Below are 19,302 nucleotides of genomic sequence, written 5' to 3'. Positions count from 1 at the left end.
TTTCAGATTTAAGTTGGACTTTCATTTTTACTTCTGCATCCTTAGTGATATACATTGGCAGACTTGAAGATGGAGCAGTTTTTGAGACAAAGGGAACTAATGAGGAACCGTTTGAGTTTACAACTCTTGAAGGTAGTTCATAGCTCCTCTTTCTGTTGGGGAAAAATTAGGTTTTTAAATTTTTATAAAACCTTTTGAAGATCGCTCTCATATAATATATAAGAATTTGTATTCCAGATATCGTACCTTAAAAATCCGATTGGACTGTTTCCGTTGAAGGGATTTAGGCTCCTAGATCACGATCCGCTACCACCACTCCTGTTAGATCACGATCCGTCACCACCACGCTTGTTAGATCACGAACTGTCTCCAATGATCTTCCAGGTTATGACTCAGGTTCGATCTGCACTTGACGTGTGGGAGCCTTTATCACTACCAAAGCAACTAGCACGAGAAAATTTTTCTCTCAACAATGGAGAGAAAAATCTTATTCTCTGATCTGTATAAAGTGGCTTCTCTTTTTTCTTTAGAGAAAATAAACCTTATATATCTCCCTTTAGTAAAAACCCTAGGCTCCAAAAAATTCAAAAAACAAAACCCACGTTATTTGCTTTTTCAATAAGGGACCCACCTTGTAAAATAACATAAGGCCCCTTACACAAAAGCTAATTAAATGGAGCCTCCCACTAAATGATATATTTAGGCTTTTGACCCAAATAGCTAGTTATCTTACTTATTAGTCCAGTAGTGGTGCAGTCAATTAAATGAGCTAACCCGGGGATCATTTGGGAACATACAATAGTGGCTACAATAATTAGGCCTGTAATTAAACTAGCCCAATTATTTAATTCCAAATCTACTCCACTAAAAGATTGGAACTGACTTCCATAATTGTATGCTCGAATAATAATTCGTCCCAAGCCACATTGATTTCTTTACTGCACAATCCTTTGTACCACATCGTTAATTAAATTGATATCTCAACTGTCCAATCAAATTAATAACATCTTATTCCTTGATCCTTACTGGTTTTCTCTAATGATCATTTCAACATACTAAATATGTTGACACACTCTGGCAAGAGAATTCTATGATCAAGTACCGAAAACCTATCAAGAGATGTGTTGTACAAATTCTATATTGTTAATCCATAACTCCAATACTCATAATTGCTTCCACCAAGATACCGGGTAATCTTGACCACAAGGATGTGTTGTGCCCATTGGTAACTCAAATGAAATAACAATCACAGTCATGAAATCATAATTAACTCAAGATTAAGATTACAGTAAAATCAACGCCTATGAGATTTAATAAGTCTGACAGTTATTACAAAGTTAATTAAATCTCATATGTGATCCTGTTCAATGTAGTCGTACTACATCAATAAATTCATACATGATTAAGACAAATCATTCAATGAATTTATTACAGTCTATACCTAAATAAAGTGCCCAACTTTATTTATCAACTGCGAACTAAATTTATTTAATCATAAGATAACTTGTATTTATGTCTTCTGTGAATCCACATGGTGATCACATAAATACATATAATATGATTAAATGGACTTTAATACAAATATTAATGCAATTAAGATATTTGAATAAAATACCTCATTTATTTTATTAATCAGAAAAATTATTTATTACAATTAAATAAACACATATGCTTTTAAAGAGCATATTTTCCCAACACTTTCTCCATTGAATTTTATTGAAATGAATAATAATTTTAACTTTCCTCTTCAGAAAATGTAAATGAGGGCTTGGAAAGGGCGATCATGACAATGAAAAAAGAAGAACAAGCCACGGTGACGATTAGTGCAGAGTATTTGTGCGGCCATGAAGTTTCAGAATTGGTCTGTGCAAATTCTGTTCTTTACTACGAAGTCACATTGATTGACTTCACCAAGGTCACCTTCTTTAATAGCTTTAATACTAATTCGATGAAGTAAACGTGATTCCAGGACCATCAGCCTATCAATAACTGCATACCTGTGACATGATTTCAAACTAATTAATACAGGAAAAGCCATTTTGGAAGATGGACACTCATGAGAAAATAGAAGCTTGTGAAAGGAAAAAACATGATGGAAATTTGCTGTTCAGGGCAGGGAAATACTGGCGTGCCTCAAAGAAATATGAAAAGGCAAGTAGGCACTGTTAACTAATGAATTCTTTTAGAGTGAAGAGAAGTGTGATCAAGTGTCAGCTTCTTTTCTGAACTGAAGTACTTGGTCAACAATAAAAATTACAGGCTGCAAAGATTATTGAATTTGATATCACTCTTTCACTGATGATGAGAAGCATCAAGCAAATGGACTTCGATTATCATGTTATCTGAACAATGCAGCTTGTAAACTCAAACTTGAAGACTACTCCGAGGCTTCCAGTCTATGCACAAAGGTTTGTTTCCTCTGATTGATTCAAAATATGCATTTCTTATGAATACAAATATTGTTTTGCTTTCATTTTGGCTGACAGGTCTTAGAACTTGAGCCACTCAATGTGAAAGCTCTCTTCAGAAGGTCCCAAGCATACTTGAAAACATCTGAACTTGAAAAAGATGAGGCTGATATTAAGAGGGCTCTAACCATTGACCCAAATAACAGGTAAGAGACTCATTATTTACATTAATTACATCGTGTGTGGACAATGATTGTTTAGTTTTTTTCTAATTTTATTTTTGATTTGTTTGGCCGGCCAGAGATGTGAAACTTGTGTACATGGAGTTAAAAGAAAATCAAAGAGAATATGCCAAATATCAAGCTGAGATTTTCGGTAGCATGCTCTCAAAGATGGGTTAGCTGGAAGGAAATGTTAAATTTCACGATCCTGGTCCCAGCAATCACGGTGTCAACATGAATAAGCTAGTTTCCTAAAATATTACAACTTATCTAAGATCAAAATATGTTTAAACAGATAAATAATCTTTTTTTATAGAAATAATAGTAATTATTTAACTGTCTAACTAGAAAAATACTTGCATGGGTGTCATATACTTATCCTACAAAATCAAAGTTGAGGGTCCCGTTATTGGACCCACCATGTAACCAATGCTCCTCCATTTGGGAGCATGCTAAGAATCATGTTAAGAATTCATGTTAAGAATCATATATATTTTTTAAAATCTTGTATCAAAGCCCAATTTAGCAAGAATTCATGTTAAGAATCATATATATTTATTAAAATCTTGTATCAATTATCTAAATAAAATATACTTGATAATTCAGATTTTAACGAGTGCAGATACCGATAAAAGAAAAAATACAGATACACCTATCTGCAAGAAAAAAGGATGAGTATCCATATTTCACAAAATGTAAATTTGTGCTATAAAATTCATTAAACCTTTATTCTTTCATCATCAAGCAAACCAAAAGTATCCATGTGTTCATAAAAACAGAAATTGAACATTGATTTAATTGACATATTTCCTTAGTGCGCGATTTGGTCAGCACGTCAAAGTGGGGATGCAGAAAATCGTAGCCGCTATTGTGGCAATTGAAAAAGTGAACAATGAAAATGGTGAAAACTTTTGCTTTAGCTCCATCTTAAAAAGATACGACTAACACAATTGGAGATGACACAAAATAATTAGGCATGTTTTTGTCTTAAAAACGGAATAAAAAAGATATAACGTGTGTTCCAATATTGTCTAAAGATCTTTTTTGCGTGCAATACGCGTAAAATTTCTATCCATACAACTTCTTTCAATTAGCCAACTTTTTGGGACTTGTAACACTTTTAATTTTTTGTTTTTTTAAAGGGCTTTTGGTTAAAGAAGAAAAGGGCAAAAGTAAAAGCATGCATAAGTGTAACTTGTTCATCATCGATCTGTTTTCGATAGCTGGAGATCACAAGCAAAGCAAAGGTCTTATAAAGAACCCACTTGAATTAATCAGTGCAAAAGATTCCCAATATACATTATGAGAAAGATGAATCTTTGACCAAAACTTTTGAAACCGTGCTATCACTTATGCATGCAATTATATAATATAAGCCTTTATCAAAGAATTGTTGCTTTCAATTAATTTAAAAGTAAAATAAAAGATATTGATGTTATATATATATATATATATATATATATATTTTTTTTTTTTTTTCTGAAGTGCATTAGGTTTCTTGCTAAGGGATTGACACGCTAGGGTTTTGTTAGCATGATTTATCGACAATCAGTCAAAGGCAGTGCTACCACAGTATAATTGATGTTATAGTAAACCCTATCTCACATTATAATTCCTTCTCATATACTGCCACGTGGAACCCACATCACCCGTGAAACACTAACACTAATCAGAATATTCAAACAGATCCAGGCATCCAGGCAGTGCTACCACTCACGTGTGAGACTAAGAGATTCAATTTCACAAGTACGTACCATGACACAAAAATAAAAAATTACTAATTTTCTTTTGTGTAGATAGAGGCCGGCACCCCTATAAATACGTGACTGTCACTTAGGAGACACAAGCATATTCAAGTGTTCTTCCTCATACACTTACCACTTCGTTTAATTTTCTACTTAATTTTCCTCAAACACAAATTAATTGCCCCCCCCCCCCCCCCCCAAAAAAAATGGAGGAAAAAGGATGCTGTAGCAATTTTCTTCAAAGGTGCAAGCCTTATATTGCTATGATATCACTGCAATTTGGCTATGCCGGAATGAACATCATCACCAAGGTTTCCCTCAATAGAGGAATGAGCAACTATGTTCTTGTTGTGTATCGCCATGCCTTTGCTACCGCAGTCGTCGCCCCCTTCGCTCTCCTTCTTGAGAGGTACTTTAATTAATACCATCATCTTGCTTGAGATATTAAAATTTTTCAGCTATTGCAGTTTCAAATATATATATTACTTCATTTTTTTTTTTGGTTGGTTGGTTTCCTTATACATACAGGAAAGTGAGGCCAAAGATAACTTTTCCCATTTTCATGCAACTCTTTGTTCTTGGCCTTCTTGGGTTAGTTTCTTTGCATATCTCCACAGTACATGATGAAGACTGCCATCAAGCTTAAGATACATTAATTCGTTTAGTTATTTATTTTTCATTTTTGATCTTTATATAGGCCTGTGATTGACCAAAACTTATACTACGCCGGTTTAAAGTTCACATCGCCGACTTTCTCTTGTGCCATGAGTAACATGCTACCTGCAATGATATTTGTCATGTCAGTTGTTTGCAGGTAACTAAAGTCATCATAGTCATTATCTCATATTGATGCCGTTTAGATTAATATGGACAAAAAGATTGATATTTTTTTTTTTTGGTACTTTTCTTAAAATGAAGGATGGAGAAAGTGGATATAAAGAAAATTAGATGCCAAGCAAAAATGGTGGGAACTATAGTGACTGTGGCTGGAGCCATGTTGATGACATTATATAAAGGTAATGTCATTAATTTGGTTTGGTCTCAGCACATCCACGGTCATACATCCTCACCTGTCCCCGCAGCAACTACTTCTTCGGACAAAGACTGGCTTAAGGGTTCAATTCTTTTAATCTTGGCTACTCTTGCTTGGGCTTCATTCTTTATTCTTCAGGTAGCTAACTATCTAATTAAAGATTCTTGAAAGTAGTTAATTATTATATGACTTGTGATTTTGTAGGTACGTTCATGAATTTAATTAACTTTAATTTGTTGGTTTATTTATTTTTACTACAGGCAGTGACAATGAGGAGGTACCCAGCTCACCTCTCACTCACAGCCATTGTGTGTTTTCTTGGAACTTTACAATCCATTGCTGTTACTTTTGTGATGGAACACAAAGCTTCTGTTTGGACAATTGGTTGGGACATGAATCTTCTTGCTGCTGCTTATGCTGTGAGTCTCTCTCTCTCTCTCTCCCTCTCTTTCCCTCTTCACTCTCTTTTTATGCTTTAAATAATTTACTTAATATATATTATAATTGATATTTACGTTTTCTTTTTCTATTTTTAATTTTATGTACAGGGTATTGTGTCATCAGGCATTGCTTACTATGTTCAAGGGCTGGTGATGCAAAAAAGAGGGCCTGTCTTTGTAACCGCTTTCAGCCATCTGATGATGATCATTGTTGCAATTATGGGCTCTTTCCTTCTTGCTGAAAAGATATATGTTGGAGGGTAATTATTCAATTAAATCCATTTTTTTTTTTTTTTAGTTTTAGTTATTAAAAACGAATAATCGTATAAATAAAGTAGTGCCACTAACTCATTTGTTTTACTTGTGGTTTAATTTTCAGTGTTCTTGGGGCAGTTCTGATAGTCATTGGAACCTACGCCGTGCTATGGGGCAAATACAAAGAAATGATTCCTGAAGCTGTGGAGAACATAGAGATGGTTCCTGATGAAGCTATGGAGAACATGGACACACTTTGGCAAGCTAATAATCATAATTGATGTCTAGCTGTACAAGTGACAAATATTTAAGATCATAGACGCGTTTATGATCTTAAATCATTTGTTAATTATAGTTTATTATAGTTGATTACAGAAGCTACATATCTTCTCAGTGGTAGCTTCCGTAATCAACTATAATTAACAAATGATTGAATAAATCATTGAGCCACAACATTTCACAGTTCAACAGCATTGAAACTTTTCCAATTTCACCAACTAATGTTTTCATTTTCTCGGAAGTTAATCACTTAATTAGTGGTGTCGATTTATAGTTGATCAAGGTAATTAATCCATACAGATATAAAATGTTCATTAACTGTCACCATGTCTATAAAAATGTCATACATTAAGTTACAAGTAATGGTAATAATGCCCATTTTTCATTTCTATTTCATTGTATTCAATAATTGAAACTTGTACGGCGACACCACTAACCACTAATCAAAATTGATTGAAAGAATAGTTCACAAAAATAAATAATCCTCATCATAGCACAAAATGAGAGTGGGGAACATCAATGTCTAATAGTGTGAATCATTAGTACAAAACAAATGGCACGGTATACGGCATGACATAATTGAACTCCTAATTTTAGATATTTGGATAGGATAAATTCAATAGCCACACAAAATTTTCAATTTAAAATTAAAGGCCATGACACTTGTAAATCTATCCCAGATTTTAATTCTGAATAAAAACTCAAATATATTTATTTATTCAATTATAAAGTAAGTTTTCAATTATGGATTTTTTATTAGATTAAAATCAAGGACAAATTAAAAGAAAGAAAGATACATACATACATACTTGTGTGTGTATCAAATAAATATATTATTTAATCTTGAAAGAGTACATCCAATAATTATGAGCTTCCAATTAGGGATCCCTCACTATATTAAAATCAGAAAAAAAGTTAAAAAATTAAAAAAATAAATAAATTTTAATATAATACATGACAAAATACACTACGTATGAATTATACATTCTTTAATTTTTTTCTTTTAACGTATCTCTTACTTTATTATGATCATGAATTCTTAACTCTCTCTCCATATATACATATATATCTTTCGAGAGTGTCAAAATCTCCCTGCCGCTGCTGGTAACAAAAGCAATATAGTTTGGATAATGACGAGCATAAATTCCACTTGAAACATATGGTAATGTTGCATGGAAACCACTAAAATATTAGATAAATAATGATGATGCAACATCGATTCTCCTCATAATAAACACAATTCTCTTTAGATACCTATATCTGCAAATTTTTTTTTGAAAGATCCTTTGTCTTGTTGCCTGGAGACACCCATTTCAACCAAAATCGATATTTGTATCAGCTCCCACTATTATTAATACTTTTTTTTTGTTGGGCAATAATTTTAGTGTCACTTGATCTTTCCCTCCCACCCCCTCTTTCTTCTTTTTTCTTTATTTGCGCCATGGACACTTGTAACTCAACTTTATTTTAATTTACAATGCTATATCTTGCATACAAAGCCACTATGTAGATTTAGATTCAGGGTAAATTATTAATGTTTTTTTTTTTAATTACATGAGACTAATACTCAAATTACAACTCATATTATATGAGATTTACAACTAATATTTACAATCAGATAATTACTATTGCCCAAATTTTTATTTTTTTTAATATTAAAGAGATGTTTACTCCACTCACATTTCGAAATGGAGAGTTGGAGAAGACTGCCTTCACATTTACCAGAAGACTGACTTCACATTTACCTTTCTTTAATATTCGAGGGATATCTACTCCACTCATATTTCAAAAAAGAGTAGATATCCCTTTAGGAAAAATAAATTATTAGAAAAAAAAAGCATTTATTTTCTAATTTGGATTATGCTATTATTGACTGGATTCAAACTCCGTGTTTTACAATTTCAAAAAGTAAAAAATAAAAATAATAAATCACATACTTAGTGAGAGATATATCTAAATATATGTGGACGAAACTATATGTATGACTAAATACGCTTTTGTTGATTGCATCATTATATATTGCATCATTATATGATTGCATCATAGGTGGATCCTTGTTGTAATAACTTAACTTTTTGAAATCAAGCAATCTTAAAGGACAAAAGTTGATTGCATACCTGAACTTACGTGTCTCACTTATACCAATGATTTTAATATTAGAAAAAATGTATGGCTAAAAAAAAAAAAACCTTCTAGCTCAACGTACGTGTCTCACTTATACCAATGATTTTAATATTAGAAAAAATTAATTTTTTTTTTGAAATTGAAAAAATAAATTATTAGAAAAAGAAAAGTATTTCTTTTCTAATTTCTTTGGAGTATGCTATTATTGACTGGATTCAAACTCCTTGTTTTACGATTTCAAAAAGTAAAAAATAAAAATTATAAATCCGCTGCGTTGGCACGCAAATATCACATACTCAGTGAGAGATGTATCTAAATATATGTGGACGAAACTAAATGTATGACTAAATATGCTTTTGTTGTGGTTCATTTATATATTGATGGGATGATGGCCTTATCTGAAAGATTTCTCGACCATTCATAGTAATTACTTGCATTTTATTTTCAGTGACATTGACATGTACTCTCAGAGCGACAAAAGTGATTCATATTGGAAGTTATCTAGTTTTATATATCGTATTTGCTTAATAACACATCTATTGAATTTGAAATGCACCGTCAATAAATTGTATGCCAGGCAATGGATCATCTTTCCGAATGAGACACCCTAGTGGGCCTTCTTATTCAATTGAGTGAATCCTTCGTAGGTTGGATTAGCCCAAGATTGAAGATTAAAGTTGGGCCAAGGAGTTAAGATGAACCCCACCGTTAATTTGGGGCGAACCGATTTAACATCAGCCTGCTGGATTTTTTTTTTTTTCAAATAAAATGTCTCCGAGAAAATTAGTTTGTTCAGTTCAGCCAATGTCACGCATAATTTCTCCTTCTATTTCATTCATTCCAATTTCAAGGGTTATTTTTTTTTTTAAAAAAAAAAATTTAATTTCTGACACAATGTAGTGTTTGCTCACATATTAGCCCACAGAGTTATAGTGCCTTTAATGTGAGCCCGCCACAAATTCATAGGCCTCTTATGCCCTACCAGTCAGAAAAATGAACAACATCCTCAATCCTTCAAAATGAATAGAGAAAATGAGCTACGGTTTGTCAGGAATAATACTATTAAAACCACTCGTCAAATTTAATCAGTAATTTATACGACAAATAATCCTATAAACATTTGTAATCTTAGACAATTTGCACAGTCTTGGTCAACTTGGAAGAAAGCAAACTGAGGTGGGGAGGGGAGAAGACAGGCAAGTGGATCTGTTGTGATGAGGCCATCTGGGCCTGTCTAAGCAGTTGGGTTAAGTTCATTTCCGTTGGATTTTTGGCCCGCTTGTGCCAACAGAATAACCTTCTTAACTGAAAGTAAACAAAAGGAGGGAAATCACCAACGGCTTATCATCAACTGAAGGATTGAGCGCAAACACTGTGTCCATTGAATTTCAATGGCAACCACTTCCCTAAAATCCCATTTCGAAACGGCAACAGAAACAAAACCTCCAAGCTCAGTTGAGAGAGAAATAGGAAAGCAAGGCTTGAGAAAGCAAATTCTCAGAAAAGGAACTTCCTGGCAAACTCCACTTCTTGGAGACGAAGTCCAAGGTACTACTCTTTTCCTCTGTTTTTCAGGGGAGGTAGGAAAGGTTATTTTAACCTCAGTTATAATGTAAATTATGTGGTCCAGTTCATTTCAGTGGTCATATTGATGGTGGGGCATGTTTGGCTTCAAGTCGTGATACGGGAACTCCCTTTTGTTTCAAATTAGGCCAAGGTAATTTAATCTCACATTTCATTTTCATGAATCAAATTTTATTTGAATATGAAGTAAAATTGCACCATTTTCTTCTGGAAAACTCAGAAGAGGTACTTATATTTAACAGCTAGTGATTTTACAGCCTCTGAATCTCAAACATATCCGAATTATATATTACGGAACATGGGTTTCAGGTGAAGTAATCAAAGGATGGGATGAAGGTGTTGCGACTATGAAGAAGGGTGAGAGAGCAATCTTCTTTATACCATCGGTGTTAGCCTATGGAGAAGCCGGTTCTCCTCCGCTGATTCCTTCAAATTCAAGCCTAGTATTCGATATTGAATTGCTATCTTGGAGCACCATCAGGGATATAACTGGTGATGGAGGTATCTTAAAGAAAATAATAAAGGAAGGTGAAGGATGGGCCACTCCAAGAGATAATGATGAAGTTTTAGGTAATACTAATTCGCATTTTTGAGAATTTTTCGTTGGAGTTTCACATATGTGACGAGTCAGGATGTTTGATGGCCCATCATGACAATAATCAATTTTTTTTTTTAAATTTTGTAGTTGAGTTTGAGGCAAGGCTTCAAAATGGAGCACTTGTTTCTGAATCTAATGAAGGTGTAGAATTTCGGGTATTTGATGGTAAGCTGATCTTGCTCAGTAAATTGATGTTACATAATATCTTTGGGAAGCTTAATGTATGATTCATGTGTATAAGATCAGGTCATCTTTGTCCCGCAATAAGCAAAGCAGTAAGAACAATGAGAAGGGGTGAAAAAGCAGAATTGGCAGTGAAGTTCTCCTGTAAGTCGGTGTTACTTGTTCCATCCAAAGCAGTAAGAAATCTTTACTGGAAAACTGACATTGTCATTATTTGTATCAATTCAGTGTTTGCTAACATAATGAATCAATCACGGTTCATTTCATCTTTGTAGATGGCATTGAAAATGATGGCTATGAAGCTACCAACATTGAAGGCGGTGTTTCATCCTTCTCGAATTTGACCATCCAACTTGAGCTGTTGTCATGGAAAAGTGTCGTTGATGTCACCGGTGATCAGAAAGTTCTAAAGAAGATTAAAAAGGCCGGTCAAGGCTTTGACCGCCCTAACGAAGGTTCCCTAGTGAAAGGTACAGTCTTACAGACAAATGTATCTGCATTTTGTATTATCTTATTCAAATTTCAGATTCAAGTTGGACTTTCATTTTTACTTCTGTATCCTTAGTGATATACATTGGCAGACTTGAAGATGGAACAGTTTTTGAGACAAGGGGATCTAACGAGGAACCGTTTGAGTTTACAACTCTTGAAGGTAGTTCATAGCTCCTATTTCTCCATTGAATTTTATTGAAATGAACAATAATTTTAACTTTCCTCTTCAGAAAATGTAAATGAGGGCTTGGAAAGGGCGATCATGACAATGAAAAAAGAAGAACAAGCCACGGTGACGATTAGTGCAGAGTATTTGTGCAGCCATGAAGTTTCAGAATTGGTCTCTGCAGATTCTGTTCTTCACTATGAAGTCACATTGATTGACTTCACCAAGGTCACCTACTCTAAAAGCTCTAGTACTAATTCGATGAAGTAGACATGATTCCAGGACCATCAGCCTATTAATTACTACATACCTGTGTCATGATTTCAAATTAATTAATACAGGAAAAGCCATTTTGGAAGATGGACACTCATGAGAAAATAGAAGCTTGTGAAAGGAAAAAACACGATGGAAATTTGCTGTTCAGGGCAGGGAAATACTGGCGTGCCTCAAAGAAATATGAAAAGGCAAGTAGGCATCTGTTAACTAATGAATTCTTTTAGAGTGAAGAGAAGTGTGATCAAGTGTTGGCTTCTTTTCTGAACTGAAGTACTTGGTCAACAACAAAAATTACAGGCTGCAAAGATTATTGAATTTCATCACTCTTTCACTGATGATGAGAAGCATCAAGCAAATGGACTTCGATTATCATGTTATCTGAACAATGCAGCTTGTAAACTCAAACTTGAAGACTACTCCGAGACTTCGAGTCTATGCACAAAGGTTTGCTTCCTCTAATTGATTCAAAATATGCATTTATTATGCATACAAATATCGCTTTGCTTCATTTTGACTGACAGGTCTTAGAACTTGAGCCACTCAATGTGAAAGCTCTCTACAGAAGGTCCCAAGCATACTTGAAAACATCTGAACTTGAAAAAGCTGAGGCTGATATTAAGAGGGCTCTAACCATTGACCCAAATAACAGGTAAGAGACTCATTATTGACCTTAATTACATCCTGTATGGACAATGATTGTTTAGTTTTTTTTTTATAATTTTATTTTTGATTTGTTTTGGACTGCCAGAGATGTGAAACTTGTGTACATGGAGCTAAAAGACAAGCAAAGAGAATATGCCAAATATCAAGCTGAGATTTTCGGCACCATGCTCTCAAAGATGGGTTAGCTGGAAGGAAATGTTAAATTTCACGATCTTGGTCCCAGCCATCACGGTGTAAACATGAATATGCTAGTTTGCTAAAATATTACAACTTATCTAAGATTAAAATATATTTAAACAAATAAACCATCATTTTTTTAGAAATAATAATTATTATTTAACTATCTAACTAGAAAAATACTTGTATGGGTGTCATAAAATAATTATCCTACAAAATTAAAGTTGAGGGTCCCATTATTGGACCCACCATGTAACCAATGCTCTGGCATTTGGGATTTGGCAGAGCCCGCTAAGTCGGGATGGCAAAACCCTGGGTTGGGTCTGGGTATTGCAATGACCGGACCCTGTCCGGATGCAATCGGTTTGGGTCCGGATTTTAATTCGGGTATCTAAATTTTATATTTTTTAATATTTTATGTGTATAATTTTTTTTATTTTGTTGGTAATTTTATAAGTTTTAAATTTATTTCAATAAAATTTGATATGAAAATATAAATTTTAAGTGTTTAAAACTTTATATATGTATAATAAATGAATCAAATAAATATAAATATTTAAAATAATATATAGTTTTTAATATTTTTTAATAAATTTCGGGTTCTGGGTTTATCAAGTGATGCCCAAGATCGACCCAGCTTCATACCCAAGCCGGATAATACCCGATCCACAATGTCTGGGTACGGTTTGGGTCCAGACCGAACGGGTATTTTTGGCACCTCTACCCTTAAGGTGGTATGCTAAGCTCACACTGTTTTTTCTTTCATATAGCTGTGGGCAAAAGTTGAAATCAATACTCAAATGTATTGAAAGGAGAAGAAAGAACTTTCCATTAGAGCTCTCTCTTTCAGTCTTTCTTTCTCATAAGAAAGTAAAGTGTTTGGGCGGCCCGTGACAAAAGGCTCTCTTATTTTTATTATTTTTTAGTTTGATTGTGGAACAAAAAACACTTGTAAAATATTAATGCACTCAGCTTCGTTTAGACAAAATAAAATTCTTTAGAAAGAAAATTTTTGAAGTTGGACTTAAAATTTAGGAGTTAACAACTATATGAAAAAAATTTTACAACATTATAAATGTCTTTTCCTACTATTATCAATTCATCCCAAATTTTATTAAAATTAAGATTTCTAAATCTGAGATGGACTCTCTTTTTAAATGCCAATACAACCCTTACTGCCTTGGGAAAAAAAAAGAAGAAAGAAGAAGAATCAGCCCATTGCTTAAGCGAGTGGATTGTCTTTTCTACACTAGCGCGTTGGCTTTACCTTTTCTTTGTTGGCAATGTTTGGTGTTTGATTTGGTCATGCTGTCGTCATAATTGCATGGGAAGAAAGTTAGGTCGCGGGAAGTGCTTTTCGGCTTATCCATTACCATTAGGCAAAAGTGATTTTGTCAAGCCAACACATGCCCGGGGCCTTCCAAAACAAGATTCCAATGGTCTGTGTGTATCTCTCAATCTCACCAACCCACCACCAACCGCAATGGGTCCCGTAATTGATAATACTGGGATACCCTTTTTTAATCTGGATTAGACACCTCCCAAATCCCAAGCCACCCAACTTACGCCAAATTCACCACCACCCAAACAAGGAGCAACAACAACCTACTACAAATTATCTTGCCAAAAACCAAATCTTTAATGACTATACCCAAGAGTTTTAAATATTTTTACTTTAAAAAAGAAAAAAAATTTTAAAATTTTTAATTTCATAATACTGTTGATGTTTAAGAAAAATCTTTAAATACTCAAATAAATATTTATAGAGGGAAAACCTTGATTCAAATCGTTTATATATACATATATATAAAAGAAACAATATTTATCATCATTAACATACAATTTAACACAACTAAAGCTTAGGAACATTTGTGGTGATTCCTGATCCAGAAATTGAATATAGATTACAGTGCATATTTAACTTATTGGAAATGGAAACCATGGATACCACCAAAATATATACAGTCAACATCATTGTAGCATATATAACTTTGAAATATAGTCAATTTTTTTACCTAACATCTACGCTTAAATTTCGTTTCGTAGAGCATAGCTTAAGAAAGAAGCCAAGAAGCAGTCGTGATAACTTCTTCCCCATTTAAGTGCAACTATAATTTCAATCATTATTACAAGGACAAAACTCATGTGTAATAATGCGAACTCTTAGCAGTCGATGACAGGACATGGCTCCATACAACTTGATTACCGCACACGTTGCTTCAAAATGAATTACATCTATTTCTTCTTTCGGTGGACTGTACAGTGGTTTCACTTTTTTAAAAAAAAAAATTATATTAGACTAATGCTCATATTACAACTTATATTATACGATATTTATAACTGATATTTATAAATCAGACAATTACTAAAAACTAATTTACATTAATTTTTATATAATGATATCTAAATTTTACCCTCTTAAATACGAAGAGTGTATACTTCACTCACATTTTTAAAAGAAAAAAATATGTTTTCACTTAATTATATACTATAATTAAGAAAAGAAGAAACCTCTACATGCATCGCGAAGGCTTGAACCGTTGCTCTCATTGTTGTGAGTACAGAGTCTTGGCCACTGGACCAATATAGTGGTTTCACTTTCATTTCATTATCTCTCCTTTTTTTTCTCTCTTTTAATTCATATTTTTCTGACTAGGATTACATTGACATTGACAGACCCTCCCACCCTTTTCATGCCATCCAAGGATGCATTATTGTTCTAATTTAATATATTTAATATAATATTTTTTATCTCACAGCTTGAATACCGTGAAATAATTAATTTTTATAAACTTTCTAATCATTTAAGGCTGCTCTTATAACCCTAAAAAATAGCGTAGTTGGACTCTACAATGTATTATGGTTCGTTTTCATTCATTTGAATTTTCATCAATCCGTTGAGACACATCAAACGCGTACAAATGAATTCGTGGGTTCATCAGAGCAGTAAGAGTCTAACACCTCACCAACCTTTGAATCCTCTCCCGCACTCCTGTTTCCAAAAGTTTCTCACTTCACCAACCCCAATTTACAAAATGCACTAATCAAAAACAATCCCCACCCTCTCAATTTCGAAACTAACATAACACGCTCCTTATGATTGGCTCGATTCATGTGAGTCGGCCAACCATTAAAAACCATATGCTTGGGCGTGCCATTCATCAATTCTCATTCATGGCAACCATTCATTTCATGCTTTAGCTGGTGAGTGGTGGCTTAAATTTTAGTTTCCCACGATATAATTATTATTTTTCTTTTATCTTTTTTATTTACATGACGTAATTTCTTAACAACGTAAGCAAATTCATCCACCAACTCCCCCGTTCTTCATCTCATATATGTCTCTAAGTCTATTGGTCTAACTCAAGCCCAACCATTTCATTTCCGAAGTTTCAAGAAAAAGGAAACCAACCAACACAAAATGACTCTCCCACTCATCCCATTATCAATCATTTTCATCATCCTTGCATACAAGCTCTACCAACGGCTGAGATTCAAGCTCCCGCCCGGCCCTCGTCCCTTGCCAATCGTCGGAAACCTCTACGACATAAAGCCGGTGAGGTTCCGGTGCTTTGCGGAATGGGCTCAACAATACGGACCAATCATTTCGGTTTGGTTCGGCTCGACTTTGAACGTGATTGTGTCCAACACAGAATTGGCTAGAGAAGTGCTTAAAGAGCATGATCAACAATTGGCCGACAGGCATCGAAGTAGATCAGCTGCAAAGTTCAGCAGAGATGGCAAGGACCTCATTTGGGCCGATTATGGGCCTCACTACGTCAAGGTTCGTAAAGTCTGCACGCTCGAGCTTTTTACGCCGAAGAGATTACAGGCTCTGAGACCAATTAGAGAGGATGAAGTCACAGCCATGGTTGAATCCATTTTCAAAGACTGCACCGATCCTCGTATGCTTTCCCTTTTTCCTTGATCTCTCTTTCATATTCTGTTTGTTAATTCTTCTTTCATTTTTTTTGATAATTATGAATCTGTTCTGTCAATCACATAATTTTTCTGCATGCACGTTAATTAAAATGGATACATTATTTTGCTTGTTTCGGCCAATTAAAGCATGTGCCTCCAATATGGTAAAAGATCACCAATTAGCTAAATTATTTTATGCCTAAACTATTTATAGACAATTTTGTGGCTTTTACGTTAAGCGTATTCAATTAGATTTCATTATTCGCATTTGGCATCTTCTTGGTTTTTTCCATTTAACCTTTTTTTTTTTTTTTTGCCTTCTTGGACGTGTGTTGACATCAAAATATTAACATGTTTGATCACAAATCTGCGTAATACGGTGGGGGAAATAGTGTTTTAAAGTACTATAAATAAAATTAAATTAGAATGGGGTTGATGAACAACTCTTACAAATTGATTGAAAATGGTGTTGGTGAACAAGTTCATTTTGCAAATGTGAAAGTTAATATGCATGAGTCATGACTTCATTCTTCTTTTAATTAATTAAAAATGCATGCCCAAAGTGAAGTATGAATTTTTTATTTTATCAGAATTTCTATCCAGATATCATTTTTTATTTATTATTATTTATTGACCAGATTATATTAGTAGATAAATAACGTTGAAATTAATTCCCCACTTACATTCATATGGTCCCTTTCAGCCTTCAGTTTCATACCTAATTTATCGGCTCATTAATTTGGCCGTTGTGAAAAATGAGAAGTTATAAATTGATGAAATTCGTTTATTCATTTCTCAAATGATTAAGATTTTACCGACTCTAATTATTTTAATAATTTTAAGAAGATAATTCTTGGTGGTTAGAACTTTTCCTTCAAATTAAATTTAGGTTGGTGTTCACACCAGACACTGAACTTTTCTTGTCATGGTCATAATAAGTGTAAATATGTGTGTAGGGATAATCTTGTCATTATTTGACATAAATTTTTAAGTTATGTTCGTCAGGCTCTTAAATTATACTGTAATTATATCGATTTAACTTCTATTTAAAAGTGATTGTTATGTAATTTCAGTGTGAAAAAAACAATATACGGCTATATTATATCAAATATACCATACCTATAGATATAGCATATTATATTATATCAAATATACTGGTCAGTAATTTGCTATAAATCGGTTATGGTCAGTAATTTGCTATATATTGGTTATGATCCAGTAATATTATGTGGTCAGTAATTTGCCTTTTTAATATTTTTTTAATGGTTGATTAATGCAGTTATACAACTGGGTCTAATTGATTTTATATGCTCTATTTACTTGCAGAAAATTATGGGAAGAGTGTACTAGTGAAGAAGTATTTGGGAGCAGTGGCATTCAACAACATTACAAGGCTAGCGTTTGGGAAGAGATTCGTGAATTCAGAAGATGTGATGGACGAGCAAGGGAAAGAATTCAAGGCAATAGTAGCTAATGGGCTGAAGCTTGGGGCATCGCTAGCTATGGCTGAGCACATTCCATGGCTTCGTTGGATGTTCCCATTAGAGGAAGGGGCATTTGCCAAGCACGGCGAACGCCGAGACCGTCTTACTCGAGCTATCATGGAAGAGCACACACTTGCTCGCCAGAAGAGCGGTGGTACCAAGCAACACTTTGTTGATGCTTTGCTTACACTGCAAGAAAAATATGACCTAAGTGAAGACACTATCATTGGACTCCTCTGGGTAACTGTCTAAATCATTTTATTCTCTCACTGTCCACTAGTTAGTCAACTTAATAAATGTGTTGTATTATTTCCACTTGCTCAGGACATGATCACAGCGGGCATGGACACAACTGCAATCTCAACAGAATGGGGAATGGCCGAGCTCATTAAGAACCCTAGAGTGCAACAAAAGGCTCAAGAGGAACTAGACCGTGTGATAGGATTTGAACGTGTGATGACGGAAACCGATTTCTCAAACCTTCCTTACTTACAAGCTGTAGCCAAGGAGGCTCTAAGGTTGCACCCACCAACTCCCCTGATGCTTCCTCACCGTGCCAATGCCAATGTTAAGATAGGTGGCTACGATGTTCCTAAGGGATCAAACATTCACGTCAACGTATGGGCAGTAGCTCGGGATCCTGCAGTCTGGAAGGACCCGTTAGAGTTCCGGCCTGAGCGGTTCTTCGAGGAGGATGTGGACATGAAAGGCCATGATTTTAGGCTACTACCATTTGGTGCTGGTAGGAGAGTGTGCCCAGGTGCACAACTTGGTATAAATTTGGTCACGTCAATGTTGGGGCATCTATTACACCATTTTGCTTGGGCGCCACCAGAGGGAGTGAAGCCAGAGGAAATTGACATGTCAGAAAATCCTGGATTGGTTACATATATGAAGACACCAGTACAGGCTGTGCCAACTCCTAGGCTGCCTTCGCACTTGTATAAACGTGTGGCCGCTGATATGTGATTTTGCCTTTCAGCTTTTCTGCTTGTTTCTTCCTTAGGCTTTGGATTTTGAACTTACAATGAGATGGGAAATTGTTGAAACATCTATTGGCCCAAAACAAGGCCAAATAAATCACTGTGATCTATGGAAGGAGTATAGAGTTTTGCTTGTAATTTGACTTCCATGGTCTTCAAATGACGGTATGCTGCTTGTGGAGTTAAAACACTACAAACAAAGGAGGATGAGGAAAAAGATGAATGAAGTCACAGAAATATATATAAACAAAACTAGATAAAGTGTATGAA

At 34.4% G+C, this 19,302-nt stretch overlaps 4 protein-coding genes across 4 annotated transcripts; all 4 read left to right on the top strand.

Annotated features, from left to right (window-relative positions):
* Window positions 1-1,783: 1,783 nt before the first annotated feature.
* On the top strand, window positions 1,784-2,809 carry LOC18038769 (peptidyl-prolyl cis-trans isomerase FKBP65). Its single transcript, XM_024182636.1, has 5 exons — window positions 1,784-1,915; window positions 2,029-2,151; window positions 2,310-2,408; window positions 2,487-2,614; window positions 2,710-2,809. Exons 1-5 carry the CDS (start codon window positions 1,784-1,786, stop codon window positions 2,807-2,809), a joined length of 582 nt encoding a protein of 193 aa, XP_024038404.1.
* A 1,766-nt stretch (window positions 2,810-4,575) lies between these two features.
* LOC18039211 (WAT1-related protein At5g07050) lies at window positions 4,576-6,566 on the top strand. The gene is made up of 7 exons (XM_006430434.2): window positions 4,576-4,783; window positions 4,903-4,965; window positions 5,072-5,188; window positions 5,293-5,545; window positions 5,668-5,826; window positions 5,956-6,107; window positions 6,227-6,566. Exons 1-7 carry the CDS (start codon window positions 4,581-4,583, stop codon window positions 6,381-6,383), a joined length of 1,104 nt encoding a protein of 367 aa, XP_006430497.1. The 5' UTR covers window positions 4,576-4,580; the 3' UTR covers window positions 6,384-6,566.
* A 3,330-nt stretch (window positions 6,567-9,896) lies between these two features.
* LOC18039210 (70 kDa peptidyl-prolyl isomerase) lies at window positions 9,897-12,652 on the top strand. The gene is made up of 12 exons (XM_024182696.1): window positions 9,897-10,053; window positions 10,136-10,222; window positions 10,399-10,659; window positions 10,775-10,852; window positions 10,934-11,014; window positions 11,146-11,340; window positions 11,436-11,522; window positions 11,593-11,756; window positions 11,870-11,996; window positions 12,076-12,248; window positions 12,326-12,453; window positions 12,553-12,652. The coding sequence occupies exons 1-12, from the start codon at window positions 9,897-9,899 to the stop codon at window positions 12,650-12,652; spliced, it is 1,638 nt and encodes a 545-aa protein (XP_024038464.1).
* A 3,244-nt stretch (window positions 12,653-15,896) lies between these two features.
* Window positions 15,897-19,170, top strand: LOC18039759 (cytochrome P450 98A2). Its single transcript, XM_006430432.2, has 3 exons — window positions 15,897-16,549; window positions 17,892-18,289; window positions 18,374-19,170. Exons 1-3 carry the CDS (start codon window positions 16,066-16,068, stop codon window positions 19,016-19,018), a joined length of 1,527 nt encoding a protein of 508 aa, XP_006430495.1. The 5' UTR covers window positions 15,897-16,065; the 3' UTR covers window positions 19,019-19,170.
* The last annotated feature ends 132 nt before the right edge of the window (window positions 19,171-19,302 follow it).

Source organism: Citrus clementina, unplaced genomic scaffold, assembly GCF_000493195.1.
Source record: "Citrus clementina cultivar Clemenules unplaced genomic scaffold, Citrus_clementina_v1.0 scaffold_6, whole genome shotgun sequence".
In the NCBI taxonomy this organism is placed as follows: domain Eukaryota; kingdom Viridiplantae; phylum Streptophyta; class Magnoliopsida; order Sapindales; family Rutaceae; genus Citrus; species Citrus x clementina.
This window is presented reverse-complemented; position numbering and strand designations above follow the sequence as displayed.

What these genes read in the sequence shown, in the direction of transcription:
- LOC18039211 (XM_006430434.2), top strand. Translation starts at nt 4,581, where the DNA reads ATGGAGGAAAAAGGATGCTGTAGCAATTTTCTTCAAAGGTGCAAGCCT. An exon ending in TTTGTTCTTGGCCTTCTTGG is followed by an intron (nt 4,966 to 5,071) that starts GTTAGTTTCTTT and finishes ATCTTTATATAG; the next exon opens with GCCTGTGATTGACCAAAACT. An exon ending in GTCATGTCAGTTGTTTGCAG is followed by an intron (nt 5,189 to 5,292) that starts GTAACTAAAGTC and finishes CTTAAAATGAAG; the next exon opens with GATGGAGAAAGTGGATATAA.
- LOC18038769 (XM_024182636.1), top strand. Translation starts at nt 1,784, where the DNA reads ATGACAATGAAAAAAGAAGAACAAGCCACGGTGACGATTAGTGCAGAG. An exon ending in CCTCAAAGAAATATGAAAAG is followed by an intron (nt 2,152 to 2,309) that starts GCAAGTAGGCAC and finishes GATGATGAGAAG; the next exon opens with CATCAAGCAAATGGACTTCG. An exon ending in CTTCCAGTCTATGCACAAAG is followed by an intron (nt 2,409 to 2,486) that starts GTTTGTTTCCTC and finishes TTTGGCTGACAG; the next exon opens with GTCTTAGAACTTGAGCCACT.
- LOC18039759 (XM_006430432.2), top strand. Translation starts at nt 16,066, where the DNA reads ATGACTCTCCCACTCATCCCATTATCAATCATTTTCATCATCCTTGCA. An exon ending in CAAAGACTGCACCGATCCTC is followed by an intron (nt 16,550 to 17,891) that starts GTATGCTTTCCC and finishes ATTTACTTGCAG; the next exon opens with AAAATTATGGGAAGAGTGTA. An exon ending in CTATCATTGGACTCCTCTGG is followed by an intron (nt 18,290 to 18,373) that starts GTAACTGTCTAA and finishes CCACTTGCTCAG; the next exon opens with GACATGATCACAGCGGGCAT.
- LOC18039210 (XM_024182696.1), top strand. Translation starts at nt 9,897, where the DNA reads ATGGCAACCACTTCCCTAAAATCCCATTTCGAAACGGCAACAGAAACA. An exon ending in CATTGATTGACTTCACCAAG is followed by an intron (nt 11,757 to 11,869) that starts GTCACCTACTCT and finishes TAATTAATACAG; the next exon opens with GAAAAGCCATTTTGGAAGAT. An exon ending in ACCATTGACCCAAATAACAG is followed by an intron (nt 12,454 to 12,552) that starts GTAAGAGACTCA and finishes TTGGACTGCCAG; the next exon opens with AGATGTGAAACTTGTGTACA.